Source organism: Anser cygnoides, chromosome 4 (genome assembly GCF_040182565.1).
Source record: "Anser cygnoides isolate HZ-2024a breed goose chromosome 4, Taihu_goose_T2T_genome, whole genome shotgun sequence".
Taxonomy (NCBI): domain Eukaryota; kingdom Metazoa; phylum Chordata; class Aves; order Anseriformes; family Anatidae; genus Anser; species Anser cygnoides.
Window position 1 is genome coordinate 30494513 of NC_089876.1, and position 13372 is coordinate 30507884.

The 13372-nt window shown below is 40.8% G+C and overlaps 2 protein-coding genes across 2 annotated transcripts in view; one reads left to right on the forward strand and one right to left on the reverse strand.

The window, feature by feature from the left end:
* Positions 1–13372, reverse strand: part of RASSF6 (Ras association domain family member 6) — a 74091-nt gene that overhangs the window by 39375 nt on the left and 21344 nt on the right. The gene's annotated exons all lie outside the window — the stretch shown is intronic.
* On the forward strand, positions 9034–12800 carry LOC106041919 (interleukin-8-like). The gene is made up of 4 exons (XM_013190619.3): positions 9034–9299; positions 9738–9873; positions 10682–10765; positions 11488–12800. The coding sequence occupies exons 1-4, from the start codon at positions 9236–9238 to the stop codon at positions 11516–11518; spliced, it is 315 nt and encodes a 104-aa protein (XP_013046073.2). The 5' UTR covers positions 9034–9235; the 3' UTR covers positions 11519–12800.

The following is a 13372-nucleotide window of genomic DNA, read 5'->3' on the forward strand; positions in this document are numbered from 1 at the left end:
GTAATAGGTGTTCCTTGCAGGTCTGGGAAATGATGCTATCCCTCTGTTACCCCATCAAAATAATCAGGTTGTTTTTATTCCTTTCCATTTCTGTACCTTGAAGTCCATAAGGTTGGCTCTGTCAGACCTCCTGGGTAATGGCAAAGTCAGAGCTACTTTTGGATCATCAGAAAGATTTTATGGAAGGACACACTAAGCCAAAGCATGAAGGAGAAAAATTTGTCTCAGAGTGTCCGAAGTCCTTAAAGACTGGCAAATTTATAGTGGTTTCAGTGTAACAGATCTCAGCCAAATTCCTTGACCAGAACAGTAAAACCAGAATACATGAGATTGTTCTCGTGTATCTGGGAGAGAACCTTTAAAACCTCACCAAAGCCAAAAAGTAGATGCAAACGTGAAGACTAGCCAGGAAGATGGGTCCCTAAGATCTCTTGCATTTCTCATTTACTCTCTGACAGTCTGTGAGAAACTGCCTGAGATCATCAGTCTACCCAAGGAAGTTTTGTCTGCCAAAATTGCAGAAATCACGGAGATTTTGCAGAATCCAGGGAAATGTTTTCTGAAGAATTCACGTGATTAGCAGGATGAACCTTATAAAGACTGTCAGCCAGTGTGCGGTCATGCATACTGCTTGAGAAACAAAATGATAAATGAGATGCTGGAATCAAATTTATAATGACTCTTAACAGGATCCAGACTCTCCAGCGATTATTGCACTTCAGAAGAATGGGGAAGGTGTAGGGTTTTGTGTGGGTGGTAAAACCTTCAGCAGTGACTATTTCTAGTGCATGCCTTACACTCATAATAGTTTCCTGGTTAACTGTACTGGGACTGGATATCTCAACAGGTAGGACTTAATGAACAGGTATTAGCAGACCTCCAGGAAAGTGCTGACCAAATCAAACCCCTGGCTGCATATTTACGTCCTTGATCCACATTTAAGATTCAGACATTTTTCCTGGTTCAGGTCTGGCACACACCACTAATGGTCCGTGTTAACACACAGTTTAAGATAAATTGCAAGTGGGCCGATTCTTGTGTTCTAGTTACGTTAATTTATATGACACTAGATTAGGTCTGGGCTAGAAGTAAGAGAAACGATGGTACATAAGAGTAATTTTTACACCTTGCATTGAATTCCAGTGACAAATATTTTCCCTAAAACAAATAGGCAAAGAAGACTTTTATTCAAAGAACTTGTTCATTAACAGCCATGGCTGGAAGCTGGATTCTGTCAGCAAGAACAGCTGTAGCCATCTTTTGCAAAGGGCTGTTTGCTTATACTGTTGCAGTTAAAGGTTGGGCTTGACGATGTCGTAGGTCTTTTCCTACCCAGAGGATGCCCTGATTTCTGCATATCGCGAGGAGGTTCTTGGAACTTGACTGCTACTTCAGTGGCGAAGCACTGTTTCTCTGTGGATTCCTGTGCACAGCAGCACATCCAAGGATCCAAGACCAGAAGGACAAACACTGAAGAACAGTATGAAATTTGTACTCGGCTCTGATGAGGCTGCACCTCGAGTACTGTGTTCAGTTTTGGGCCCCTCGCTACAAGAAGGACATGGAGGTGCTCGAGAGAGTCCAGAGAAGGGCGATGAAGGTGGTGAGGGGTCTGGAGAACAAGTCTCACGAGGAGCAGCTGAGGGAGCTGGGATTGTTCAGCCTGGAGAAAAGGGGGCTCAGGGGCAACCTCATCGCTCTCTATAGGTACCTTAAAGGAGGCTGTAGAGAGGTGGGGGTTGGTCTATTCTCCCACGTGCCTGGTGACAGGACGAGGGGGAATGGACTAAAGTTGCGCCAGGGGAGGTTTAGGTTGGATATTAGGAAGAACTTCTTTACTGAAAGGGTTGTTAGGCATTGGAATGGGCTGCCCAGGGAAGTGGTTGAGTCACCATCCCTGGAGGTCTTTAAAAGATGTTTAGATGTAGAGCTTAGTGATATGGTTTAGTGGAGGACTTTTTAGTGTTAGGTCAGAGGTTGGACTAGGGGATCTTGGAGGTCTCTTCCAACCTAGACTATTCTGTGATTCTGTGATTCTGTGAAAGAGAGGGCAGAGGGAGAATGGCAGAGGGAGAGGTGGGCTTTCAGAAGCTCAGGATGCAATTTAGTAAATGAAAAAAGCATAAAACCACTAGCAATTGTAACTGCGACCATACAGGCTAAGTCAGATCTTGGTTGATGGTGGTCTGGAAAACATCAGACCCACAGTCATACTTTACCAGTCATACAGAGGCAGGATCTGCCTCGGGTTAAAAGTGATCTGCATTGGAGGTGTTTCGATCAGATTATAAAATGACTACTTTCAATTGTCACTTTATTTCGAAGAGTTAAAGAATAGCTTCATCACTTTCCCCAGAGCACTAGGGTGAACTGCAAATGCACAAGAATCATAGGATGTGAGGAGATATGGTTCAGAGCATAACTAATCCAGGGTGGTTAGACATATATTTATACTGCTGAGCAATGGTCTTTTTAATGTCAGCTCCACAAAATCTGAGATGTTTTACATGCAAAAGGAGTTACTTTTCCAAAAGCAGGCAAACTACAGGGCTTAAAACCCACAAATTCTGTCTTCATATCACTGGGCTTTTAAAAAACTAGGGAGCTACTTGTGCAAAAATCAAGGTGCAAATTCACAAACTCCTGCCTTCGCAGAAGTTCTGGTGTGCTATTACATGTCTATGAGCAGTGGGAGAAGGTAAAACAGGTCATAACTAAAGCATTCGTTCAACCTGCTGCTGAATGTATTGTTTCTATCTTATTTCACATCTTTGGTCTGCCATTAGGAATACTCAACTGTTACTCACCCATTGTTGATTTTGAGGCAATAGGCAGTAAAAGTGTTGACTTTTGATCAGTGTTACAGGATCCGTGGGAGTTAAAAGAATCTCTACAGCAGGAGTTGCCAAGAAGTCAGAATAATCAATTTGATATAGGAATAAAATTATGACATAAAATGAAGAAAAGAAGAAGTAAAGCCAGTGGCAAGAAAAATGAGTTTGGTTCCCCTGAAAAACATAACCTTCCAGCACTGTCTTAGTAATCTAAAAAAGCAAATGCCTTTGTTCTTTTTTCTTGAAGAGCAGGGCTGGGTGGGAAGAGACAGCAGTCGGGGTCTGTTCCCATCTCTGCTGACTTTCCTGACTCCTGCCCAGTGTCTGTAACAGCTGCAGAAGCCATTGGAATACCCAAGTGCAACTGCAGTGCAAATCCTTATTTTTAAATATTAATAGGGGAAACCAGCCTCCTCCACAGCAAATATTGAAAATCAACACACCATAGAGCAGAACAAATACAAATTGTTAATCTGCCTAAATGGATGCCACGCACCCAGTAAGGCAAATATTTAAGCAGAACCTGTAAATAAACCAGCAGAATCTATTCTTCAGAAGTTACCTGCCTGGAGTCAGCTAAGGTTTCTGCAGTGTCCTACCAGCAGGGCTGCACCAGGAGCAGTTTCCGTAGGATGCATTTGTTCCAATTTAGCCTCCAGTTTGGCTCTTGGTCAGGAGCATCTTCCCTCAGCTCCAGTGCTAAAGGTCTTTGTTTAAGGAGCTAAAAACTCTGTCTTGGTTTCACATGATGTATACATACAGTCTGCTTAATGAAGATCAGTCCCATGAAAAGCCAGCTAGCTTCCCACGCAGTGGGGATGGGCCCTCATGGATAAAATGCAGACTGCAGTCCCCTTCCTCTCCACGTTCCTCTGGTGCAGGCAGGTAGAATATACACAAGCTCTGTCTCTCTTGTTCAAACTGATTTTTCCTCCATGCAGCTGAAACTTTGGAAAGAAAAAATGCCATGATGATTCACACAGGAATGTGAGGCCAACGCACCCTCTTCTGTCTCCTGGTAGCTGTCATGCTTCACATCATCCCACTGCATCTGAGCTCAGGACCTTGCTCTTTTTGTAATCTGATCTGATGCAGAAGCGTGACTCCGTTGATTTTCACTTAGTCCTGATTTACACCAGTAGGCAGATGGTTAGAATTGCAATACCCAGCTAGGACGAGGTTGTCGATTCTGCTTTGCTTTGCAATTTTAACTGGCAGTAGGCTTGAAAATAACTTCAGGAAAACTACCATCATTTCATTCTCCTCCCTCAAGTAGATCAGGGCTGCCTAGAAAACAGATACTAGTTTTGCCAATAGCACAGGTGATAGAAACTTTCAAAGGGGAGGCTAGGAAGTGAGTAAATTTGTGTGAGAACAAGAGCAAGTGGTACTCATACATATTTTATGGTCTCTTTCTTTACTCTTAACTACTGTTTCTGCTTAGTCTGGAAGTCTTGGCTTTGTCACACTCATTAAAATATTTGTTTGAAAAACTCTTTGGCTTCTGTATTGTGATTGGTTTTCAGTTACTTAAGGCGATTAATGAAAAATGGTCTTTATTTAATAGGAAAGACAGCATATGATGATACTGACTGAAACTCTGGAAAGCCCCTGAGTAATGCTACTGAAATGTTTATTTTTTAGTAATGTAACTAAAGCACGGCGATCACTTTTGTTTTGAAAAATTAGCTGTGAGTAGCATGAATAGCTTGATCACTCTTCAGGCAGCATCCTATCCATTTTTTTTATTTTTTACTTTTTTTTTTTCAATACTACTTCCCTTTCTGGAGATGACTTCATTTCCTATGCAGTTACTACATACATGGGGAAACCCCAGGAATATACAAAGACAGATATTTTCCATCAAAACCGACCCTTTAATGGCTTTTGATTATATTGTGAATAGGTCATAGGGCACAGAAAGGAAGGACTGCAATTTTGGATTCCTTTGGACTACTGAGAACTGTGAATAAAGTTCTGAGTCAACAATAAAAGCTCTGACTGAGGCTCAGGGACTTTGCTGAAGTAATGCTCGACGTTGTCACCAATGAATTTTTGAAGCCAAGCTGCAAGGGTGGAGTAATAAATGCATTGGACTAGGATCCAGAACAGCTAGCAAGACGAGCAAAAAGGGAAATTAAGCCAGCTAGCAGAAACTGCAGGAGAGGGAGAGAGAGAGCAAAGAAGATGATTTTTATTTGCAGAGCAAGAAGTGACAGTGATGGGTTTAGATGTGTTAGATAGGCATCTATTGCTGGAGCACTTGCTTGTGCTGCAAGGAGATCCACGTGCTAGGTTCTCTCGAGACAAAACTCAAAAGCTCTTCTCCTGCCTCCAAAACAGAGCTTTCATCATCAGCATAGGTGGAAAAAACGATTCACCAACATAGGTGTTGCAACTGTACTTCTCTGCAGCAAGAATCACCAGACTGTGCGGAAAATCCAGGAACAGGGATGGTCGCCTCCTGTGTGGTGAGGAAGTGGTGCTGTGGGACAGCAGAGCTTGTGCTCTCATACTTGTTCTCAAAAGGCTTAGTGCAACTTCATGCATTGATGCTCATTTGTTAAATCACTTGCACAGTGACCTTTGTGACACCTGCCCAGTCGAGGACTGATTTAGGAAATGCACTTCACTTCATGCCCAGCACTTCTAGAAACAAATGAATGTGATTTCTGTTTGTGTTAATGGTGTTAAATATCAAGCATAAACAGCTTCAGGAAGAGGGGCACAGACAGCCACACAAATTTCAGTAAGCCTTTTCTGAGAAGGAGGACTCATCCAAATGCATTAATCTTTCAGAATTGCATATTACCTAAACAAAAGAGAAAGAGTATTTTGGCGGAGGGCTGATCCAGACACTGCTGAAGCTTATCGGGAAGATAGGTACTAAACATGTATCTCTTGGTTGCATTTAGTCCACATTTTTCATATGAAAATCATTCAGTGGGACAGCTGGCAAACTTAAAATCTTCTTGTTGTTGTTTGTTTGTTTTTGTCACTACCTAATTAACACATGGTTAGGGGGAAAAGACATATCCCTATGGTATAGGTAACTATAAGTAAATTCTCTGTTTGGCCCTCTCAAGTCAGTCAAGTTGCCCCAGGTAAAGTTCACAGCAGAGACTGTCTTACAGCCCAGAGAAACTACAGATGACACAAAAGATGCAGACTGCCAGACAAAGATGCAAAGAAGATGAGACATTTTCCCTTTGCAGATCAAAAGTATGCATAGGTTTTGCATACAGGGTCACAGAAGTACAAGAAAACGCAGGGAAGAATTTCCCTGAAGGAAATCTACAGCTCAAGCAGGTCTACGTTTTCTTGCTGAACCTAATATTCTTTTAAGGAAGAACACAAATTGTCACATTCACTGACTCACCTATTCAGCTGTTTCTAAATGATCTTTTAAATGTTTGGATCTAAAATTTCAGACCTAGACCTAGGATTTGTAAAGACACCGGTAAGGAACCACTGGGGTAGATGAGGTCAAAGCAGTGCTAGAGGAACCCCAGGGGAAAAAAATCCCCCACTGCTCACAGGAGCATAAGGAAATGTAAAGTTCCAGGTCACTCACCAGTCGGGGTAAGCTGGGGAGAAGCACACAGAAAATAATCTGAGAAACTCCATTTTTTTCACTCAAGTGCTTTCCTGCCTTTTGCTGTGTCATAGCAAAACTGATGAGAAAGCCTCCACAAGCAGAATTAGCTAATTTTAGGCCTGCAGTAGCACCTACAGATTGATTCAAAATACTCTAACGTGTGCCAGTTTGCGATGTGACTTGGGCAGGGACTTCTGTACCACACATCAATGTCAAAAGTCAGATGCAGGATATTAGATTAGTCTCTAGCCAGCATTCAGGGGTATCATATTGCTGACAAGTCCATCATTTCTCAGAAACCTTATCACCAATAAATGATAAAACTTATGATAACAAAAACGGTTCTGCAGCTGGAGGCTGCCATATGTTGTTTATGATAGTCATATTTAAGGCTTGGGAAGTATTCTTTTTGGTCAGAGACTGTATGCTTTAAAAATTCAGTAGCTTTTAGTTCATGTCATTACCTGCCTCCCATCTCCCAGACTAGAAGCTTGTAAATCAATTTAAACAGCAACTCCTCTCCTTCACCCAAATCATGAAAGTTTACAATAAAACATGTGATGTTTTCATTTATGGTTCATCTTTTCTGACTTCTCTCTGTAACCACAAAACAAATTTTACATTTGTTGGTTGTGGGTTTTTGAAGGGTAAGTCTCCGCTCACTACTTCTTGCTTTTCTGTCTTTTAAAAGATTTTTTTTTAAAACTTTTAAAACTTTTTAAAAGAAGATTTTTAAATTGCAAGTCAAAACACAGGCTCCAGAACTCTCTGCTCAGTTGCTCTCATTGCTTCATATCAAACTTGTTGCCCTGTAGTCATTGCATCAGATGTAAGACATCTAAGCCCTTTCTTTGTGTTTGACTAGTAATGAGGTACAATAGCCACAAACAAATTGTCTGTCTAAATCAAGAAAGCAGAAATACTGTTTCCTTAAAACGCAACAGGCAGTAAGCTTCACACAAAGAGCACAAAGGATATCACCTTCATTCCATACGCAGTACAGAAGCAATAAATTTATCTCTGAGTTAATGAAAAACTTTAATGAAATTAAAGACAAAGAATAGTTTCTTGGGTTTCTTTGGACAAGGTCTGCACGCCACAGGCAGTGTCATTCTTACTTCCATGTTCTCTCTGTGTGTAGGCCAGAAGACATTTCCATTGATACCTGAGTTTACATTTCTGTAGACTGTTTGCTGCTCACAGAAATAGTGTGTTGGGGGGTGAAAAAGTCCAGATATGGGAATGAGCAACCCAAGAGGACAACAATTTGTATCGAGATCATCTGGAGGAGATGTGATAGAGGTCTATAGAATTAAGAAGAAGATGGAAATGAACAATAAGAATCAATTCCTAACTCCTGTTTTCCCATAAAAGTATCAGGAGGCATCAAACGAAACCAGGCACAGCGTGGGACAGTACTAGGGATAAGTCTCAAACACACCTGACCTTTTCTTACATGTTCCCAGACACCTGCTAATAGCCACAGTTGAAGAGAGGATACTCATCAGGCAGACTTCTGGTTTCACAAAGAAAGGCTGTTATTAAGTGCTTAGATGCTCACATTACCTAATCCAGCTACGTTCACTGCAAGATAAAAGTTTACGGGAAAAACAGGTGCTTAATTCCATGTCTACACATCTTATTTGGCTATTAATCAGAACCCATCCTCTATTTATATAGCTTTGTACAACTACAGATGCTGATACTTATGGTAATATTAAGTGGAATTCAACCTGGCATACATAAATCTCTGTGTCCTTTATGATGAGTCAGAGAACAAGAAACATGTTCATTCATATTTGGTCCTATGTTTTGTTCTTTTGATTGTCTCCTTTAACTGACAGAAAAACGATAAAAAGATTCCTTAATCCTTTAAAAAACAAAAATCTCATGCTTGTATTTAAGTGTTATTTTCTGTTGTTAATAAAAATGGTTGTACGTGTCTGACTTTATCTGAATAATCCTCTTTCATGATCCCATTACCAGTTTTTCTCAATTACCTCAATTAATGCCAGAACCAGAATCCCACAGCAGCTTTTGGAATTTTCCTCTGCCCAAATTCAAAATTCAACATTCTCAGTAGCCCTCCAAAGTCATTCTGTATTTTGTTGCTTATTTCAGTGATGCTAGGTATTAATGTATTCAAAAGTACCATAAGTAATCTCAGAAAATATTTTTTAAAATGTAATTGCATATCAGTAGGAGAGCTCATTAAAATCCAGTTCTAGTACCCAGCATTTCTAAAAAACAGTAGTCTCTGTTTCCATCATTTCTTCTAATAATGATAGTATTTAAAACACACATACACAAAGCCCATAGACACACAGGTGCAAAGTCACAGATCAAATGTCCTCCTCTAGAAGGGAAAGTCACAACAAGTAACACAATAATAACGGCAAAAGTATGCAGGTACAGAAGAAAACAATCACAAGAAAATGAGTATTACACAAAATATACTGATTACACAAAGCTAAGTAAAGGGCTATTTTGTACATATTCTATGTTTTATCTTGTTTTAATTAGCAAAGTGTTTTCTGTTGATGAAAAGCAATTTTGTGGTCATTGAGGGAAGGGGGTTTACCCGTGCCACTGTGACTCATTCTACAACAGCATCTTACAGGTTCAGGAGTTTCCATGGGTATGACCCACACATGACGCTGGAGGACGCGGGGGGGCCAGGGCAGTATATAACCAGGGCAGGTACCAGAGCACAGATATTGGCCACCCTCAGGGCTGTAGGAGCTCTCCTCACCTCACCACACGACCAGACGCCGGTAACACCAGGAAGAAACACTCTCTCATCATGACGGGCAAGGTTGTGGCTGCTGGCATGGCTCTTCTCCTGATCTCAGTGATCGGAACCAAAGGTAAAGAAATCCTTCCTAACACTCTCATAAGTAATTGCTAGCGTGAATGCCGGTAAGGGAGATATTTTGTGTCTTAAAAGTGCAGAGAATAACTCTGTGTGGAGCTAGATCATGTTCTCAGATACAAGGTGTAACTCCGCGTATAATCTGATGTAGCCAGGTGCAGAGATAAGCCAAATAAAAGCCCAGTGTTAAAACTGCCGGTGCTCAGTCATTATCATTTTCCATTTCCTTATACCACTGGTTGCTGTAACAGCAGTTTTTGGATAGCTAAACGCTTAAGCAGCTTAAAAGAATGGGTGAAAGCAAATTTTTCAAGTCCTCAGGCTCCTAAAGAGAATTATTTCTAATACTCTAAGCAAAAAGAGTATGTTGTGTTTCCTGCATAAATAGTGAAACAGTCCATACAATACCTCTTTTTTTCTTCTTGTCTTACAGGTATGGCTCTGGCCCGTTCAGGGATTGAACTCCGGTGCCAGTGCATAGACACCCACTCCAAGTTCATCCACCCCAAGTTTATCCAGAACGTGAACCTCACCCCCAGCGGACCTCACTGCAAGAATGTCGAAGTCATGTAAGTGCTTATGCAAAATCCTCCCTGTTACTTAACAAGAAGGAAACAGATTTTACATTAAGGGTGATGTAAGGGTTCTGTGAAAGATGTAACAAGCCAGCAGGCGTGGCTACTCAGAATCCAAGAGAGCAATGCGTGATGCTCCTACGAATGTTCTACTATGTGTCATCTGTTGCATCTTAGTTCTGCAAATCTCTGCTTCATAAACACTCCTTGTATTATTTTAACTTAAACCTGCAGCCATCAAACAAGCAAATAAATTTCTAAACCTCAGAATTTCACCAGCATAAGAAAAGAGAATTAAAGCCATTGAGCTGTACTGAGCAAATTATCAAAATATAAATTTTAATGGCTAGGTCAAAAATATGGTCGTACCTCTACTGAAGTCAATGAAAAAAACACCATTAGCACAGAAGTCATGTAATGCAGTCACAATTCCAGAAATCTTACTGTGACAAAATTCCTATGGACTACCCAGTTCAGTTTCTAAACCAAGATGGAAAGATTCAGCTCCTCAGTTAGACAACATCACAAATACAAATGAGGCAATGTGAAAAAAGAAGCAATTTTGAAAACAGTGAGTCCATGTAATAATTTGATGCATTCAAATAAAGAGATGTGAGATGATAAGAACCAGTTTAAAAAAAAAACAACTATGTATTAGACTACAGCTTCAAATGATATGGTTTAAAGGAGATCGTGCGTGTCAGTGTATATCTAGAAAACTCTGATGTTACAAGAGGAAAGAGAAATTGCCTTGGAATTCACTAAATAGACCTTTTCCCTTCCTTTTTATTCTGTTTTGCAGAGCTACTCTGAAAGACGGCAGAGAAGTGTGCCTGGACCCCACTGCTCCCTGGGTAAAGCTGATCATCAAGGCAATTTTGGACAAGTGAGTCATTTGTTCTCAATGAGCACAGTTTATTGAAAAGTAGTATTTTAAATAAGCTAGCAAACATTCACTGCATAAATAGTTCAAAAACTCTGTCTCTTCAGACAGTTGCTACCATTTCAGTTCACTAACTGGGACAAATATTGTGATTGCTTTGTGGTTTAAGTATGGTGTTAGGTTCAGTTCCTTGCAGTGACATGCCACCCACGCAGATATTAGCTACATCTCTTATAAGGTACAAGCATATTGAAAAACTAAGCTCAAGAGCTCAGTCCTCTGGAAATTCAGGCATTAACTGACTGGTTTTCTTTTGCTTGCAATGGTAGAAAGCACCAATACATTTTCAGAACTAATGGCATTTAGATAAGTGGGGGAAAATCAGTCCCAAAAGGTATTAAGTGAAGCATCAAAATATGGAAGCCCATGGAGTTACTGAATACTTGTGAAAAGGTGACTACAGACCAGCGTCCCTTAGCATCCTATATAACAGCTTTTAAGGGACTTAGACACAGAAGCACAAACCCTTAGTGGCTGACTTCATGTGATTCCAGCAAGGGGTACCCCGTCTGGTGGGAGGTGTCCCTGCCCATGGCAGCGGGGTTGGAATTAGATGGTCCTTAAGGTCCCTTCCAGCCCAAACCATTCTATCATTGTGTGATTCTATGATACTTGTTCCATGGACTACATTTAATTTTCTCCTTTTCCATTTTATTTCTTTCTAGGGCAAACACCAAGCCTGAGAACGTGTCCTAAAGCAAAGAACAAAACTGTCTTACCTCCTCCAGGAAGGCAAAAATGGGAGATGCCACCGCCCAGCTTCTGGCATCTCATTTCCTCCTGCCTCCTACGTTCACATTTTTATCAGCATCTAGAGAGTAGGGATTCCCTGATTGTGTAGTTAGTTGACAACAGTACTCTAAGTCTTTTAAAGAGGTCTCAGACAAGAGAGAAACCACTGAAACCAGAAAAAGCAGGCAGAAAACACAGCTTGTGAAAAGTGATGGAGATGATTCTGGAGTCATTTTTCCTAGCCACAGCTGGATCAGTGCAGTTCACTCTCATCAGAACCTTCTCTAAAGGACATCTTCCCTTTTCGCTAATTGTTTAGGAGCTGACCAAAAGCTCCTTTTCTCCAGGAATGCACTGACAGGGAGCAACAACTGTGCCTAGGTCACTGCCACTCGCAGTGGGCTGCTGACCAGAAGGGGGGGGAGGAGACTTTCAAAATTAAAAAGCTACAATTCTGAGGCACCATTTTTTGTGCCATCATTTTCAAGGTATTATTTATTGTGAATTATTGCTGTGAAGCTATAAGCATCTATTTTAAAGACATATTTCAGTTAGAAAAAAGCACTTTATTTATTTGAATTATATTAGACTTTTAATATTGTTTCTATAAGTAATTACTTAATTTATATTTTGGCATGAGAATGTAGTTGGTCTTCATGCTTTCATTATTTATTTTTTTATGGAAAATACTGAAGTTTATGTACCTAATAAATGCTTGTTGAAATGTTTTTATTTCAATATTGTGTGTTATTAATTTCCTTATTTAAATACAGAACTGAAAAAGAGGATGCGTCTACTTTCACTGTGTATCACTTAAAGGGGTCTTACAAGGGCGAGTGGTAGCTGAGTTGTGGGGACAGCTGATTAAAACAGCAAATGCTTGCTTCCGGTGAGCGCAGATGATTTCTAGTAGGAAGAAATATTAAAGCCATCTTTGTGTTTTCAGAGGCCTGAGTGCTAAAAGCCACAGACAGAAACTAAAGAACAAACAGTGATGAGTCAAAGAAATTCCAGGGTCACAGCAGTGGTGGTGCTCAGACAGCATGTCAACTGCAGATCTGGCACAAAACAAGGTTTCTCATTAACCTACAGTTATCAGGGATACCTGATAAACTTTAAGGAAGTCTGTGAGCACCCTCCCAAATTCCAGTGAGGAGGGAGGACTACATCAAGAGCAATCCTGAGGAACGTGCTCCAGTTGGGCAGCCATGTCTTTCTGTGACACAGTGATTTACACAGAAATGGCTGGAATACCAGCAGCGAGCACTTGAGAAAGCGGGAAAGTTGAGCAAATGTTTTGATTTTGATTTTTCTCTGGTCATTTCCAACAAGGAGCCACTCCATATTCTGCACAAACAGTGTATGTTTGCTTATGGTGCAAGGAGATAAAAAGGGAATTTCTGTTGCTGTTTGAGCAAGCTCTTGTGCAACAATCCCAACCATGCTTTGCCTCCATCCCTATCTCTGCTCCTGTCCCTGTGCACTACAAAGACGGCTAGACTTCATCCTCAGGATGTAAAGAGGAGAAAATTTCTCATTGGACCAGGTTTTGTTCAGACTCATCTTACAACAGTAAGACTCCTGGCTTCTGAAGGATCTTTACAAACTGGCTTCCTTCAGATCTCCAATTTGGAGGCAAGCATGTCTGAAATACTAGCCAAAAAGTGGCAGCAGTGCAGAAGAAAGACTTTATATGTACACCCATAATAGCATGCATGTATTCTAAAGGTTTGGCACCCATTTTACTGCTCCACAAATATTTACAGTAAGCGCACAAGCTCTATCACCAGTCAAATTCCAGTCATGTTACCAGCAGCT

Bases quoted from the DNA above. Each gene is read 5' to 3' on its own strand.
- LOC106041919 (XM_013190619.3), top strand. From the start codon at position 9,236: ATGACGGGCAAGGTTGTGGCTGCTGGCATGGCTCTTCTCCTGATCTCA. The intron at 9,300-9,737 runs GTAAAGAAATCC...CTTGTCTTACAG, and splicing joins CTCAGTGATCGGAACCAAAG to GTATGGCTCTGGCCCGTTCA. The intron at 9,874-10,681 runs GTAAGTGCTTAT...TCTGTTTTGCAG, and splicing joins TGCAAGAATGTCGAAGTCAT to AGCTACTCTGAAAGACGGCA.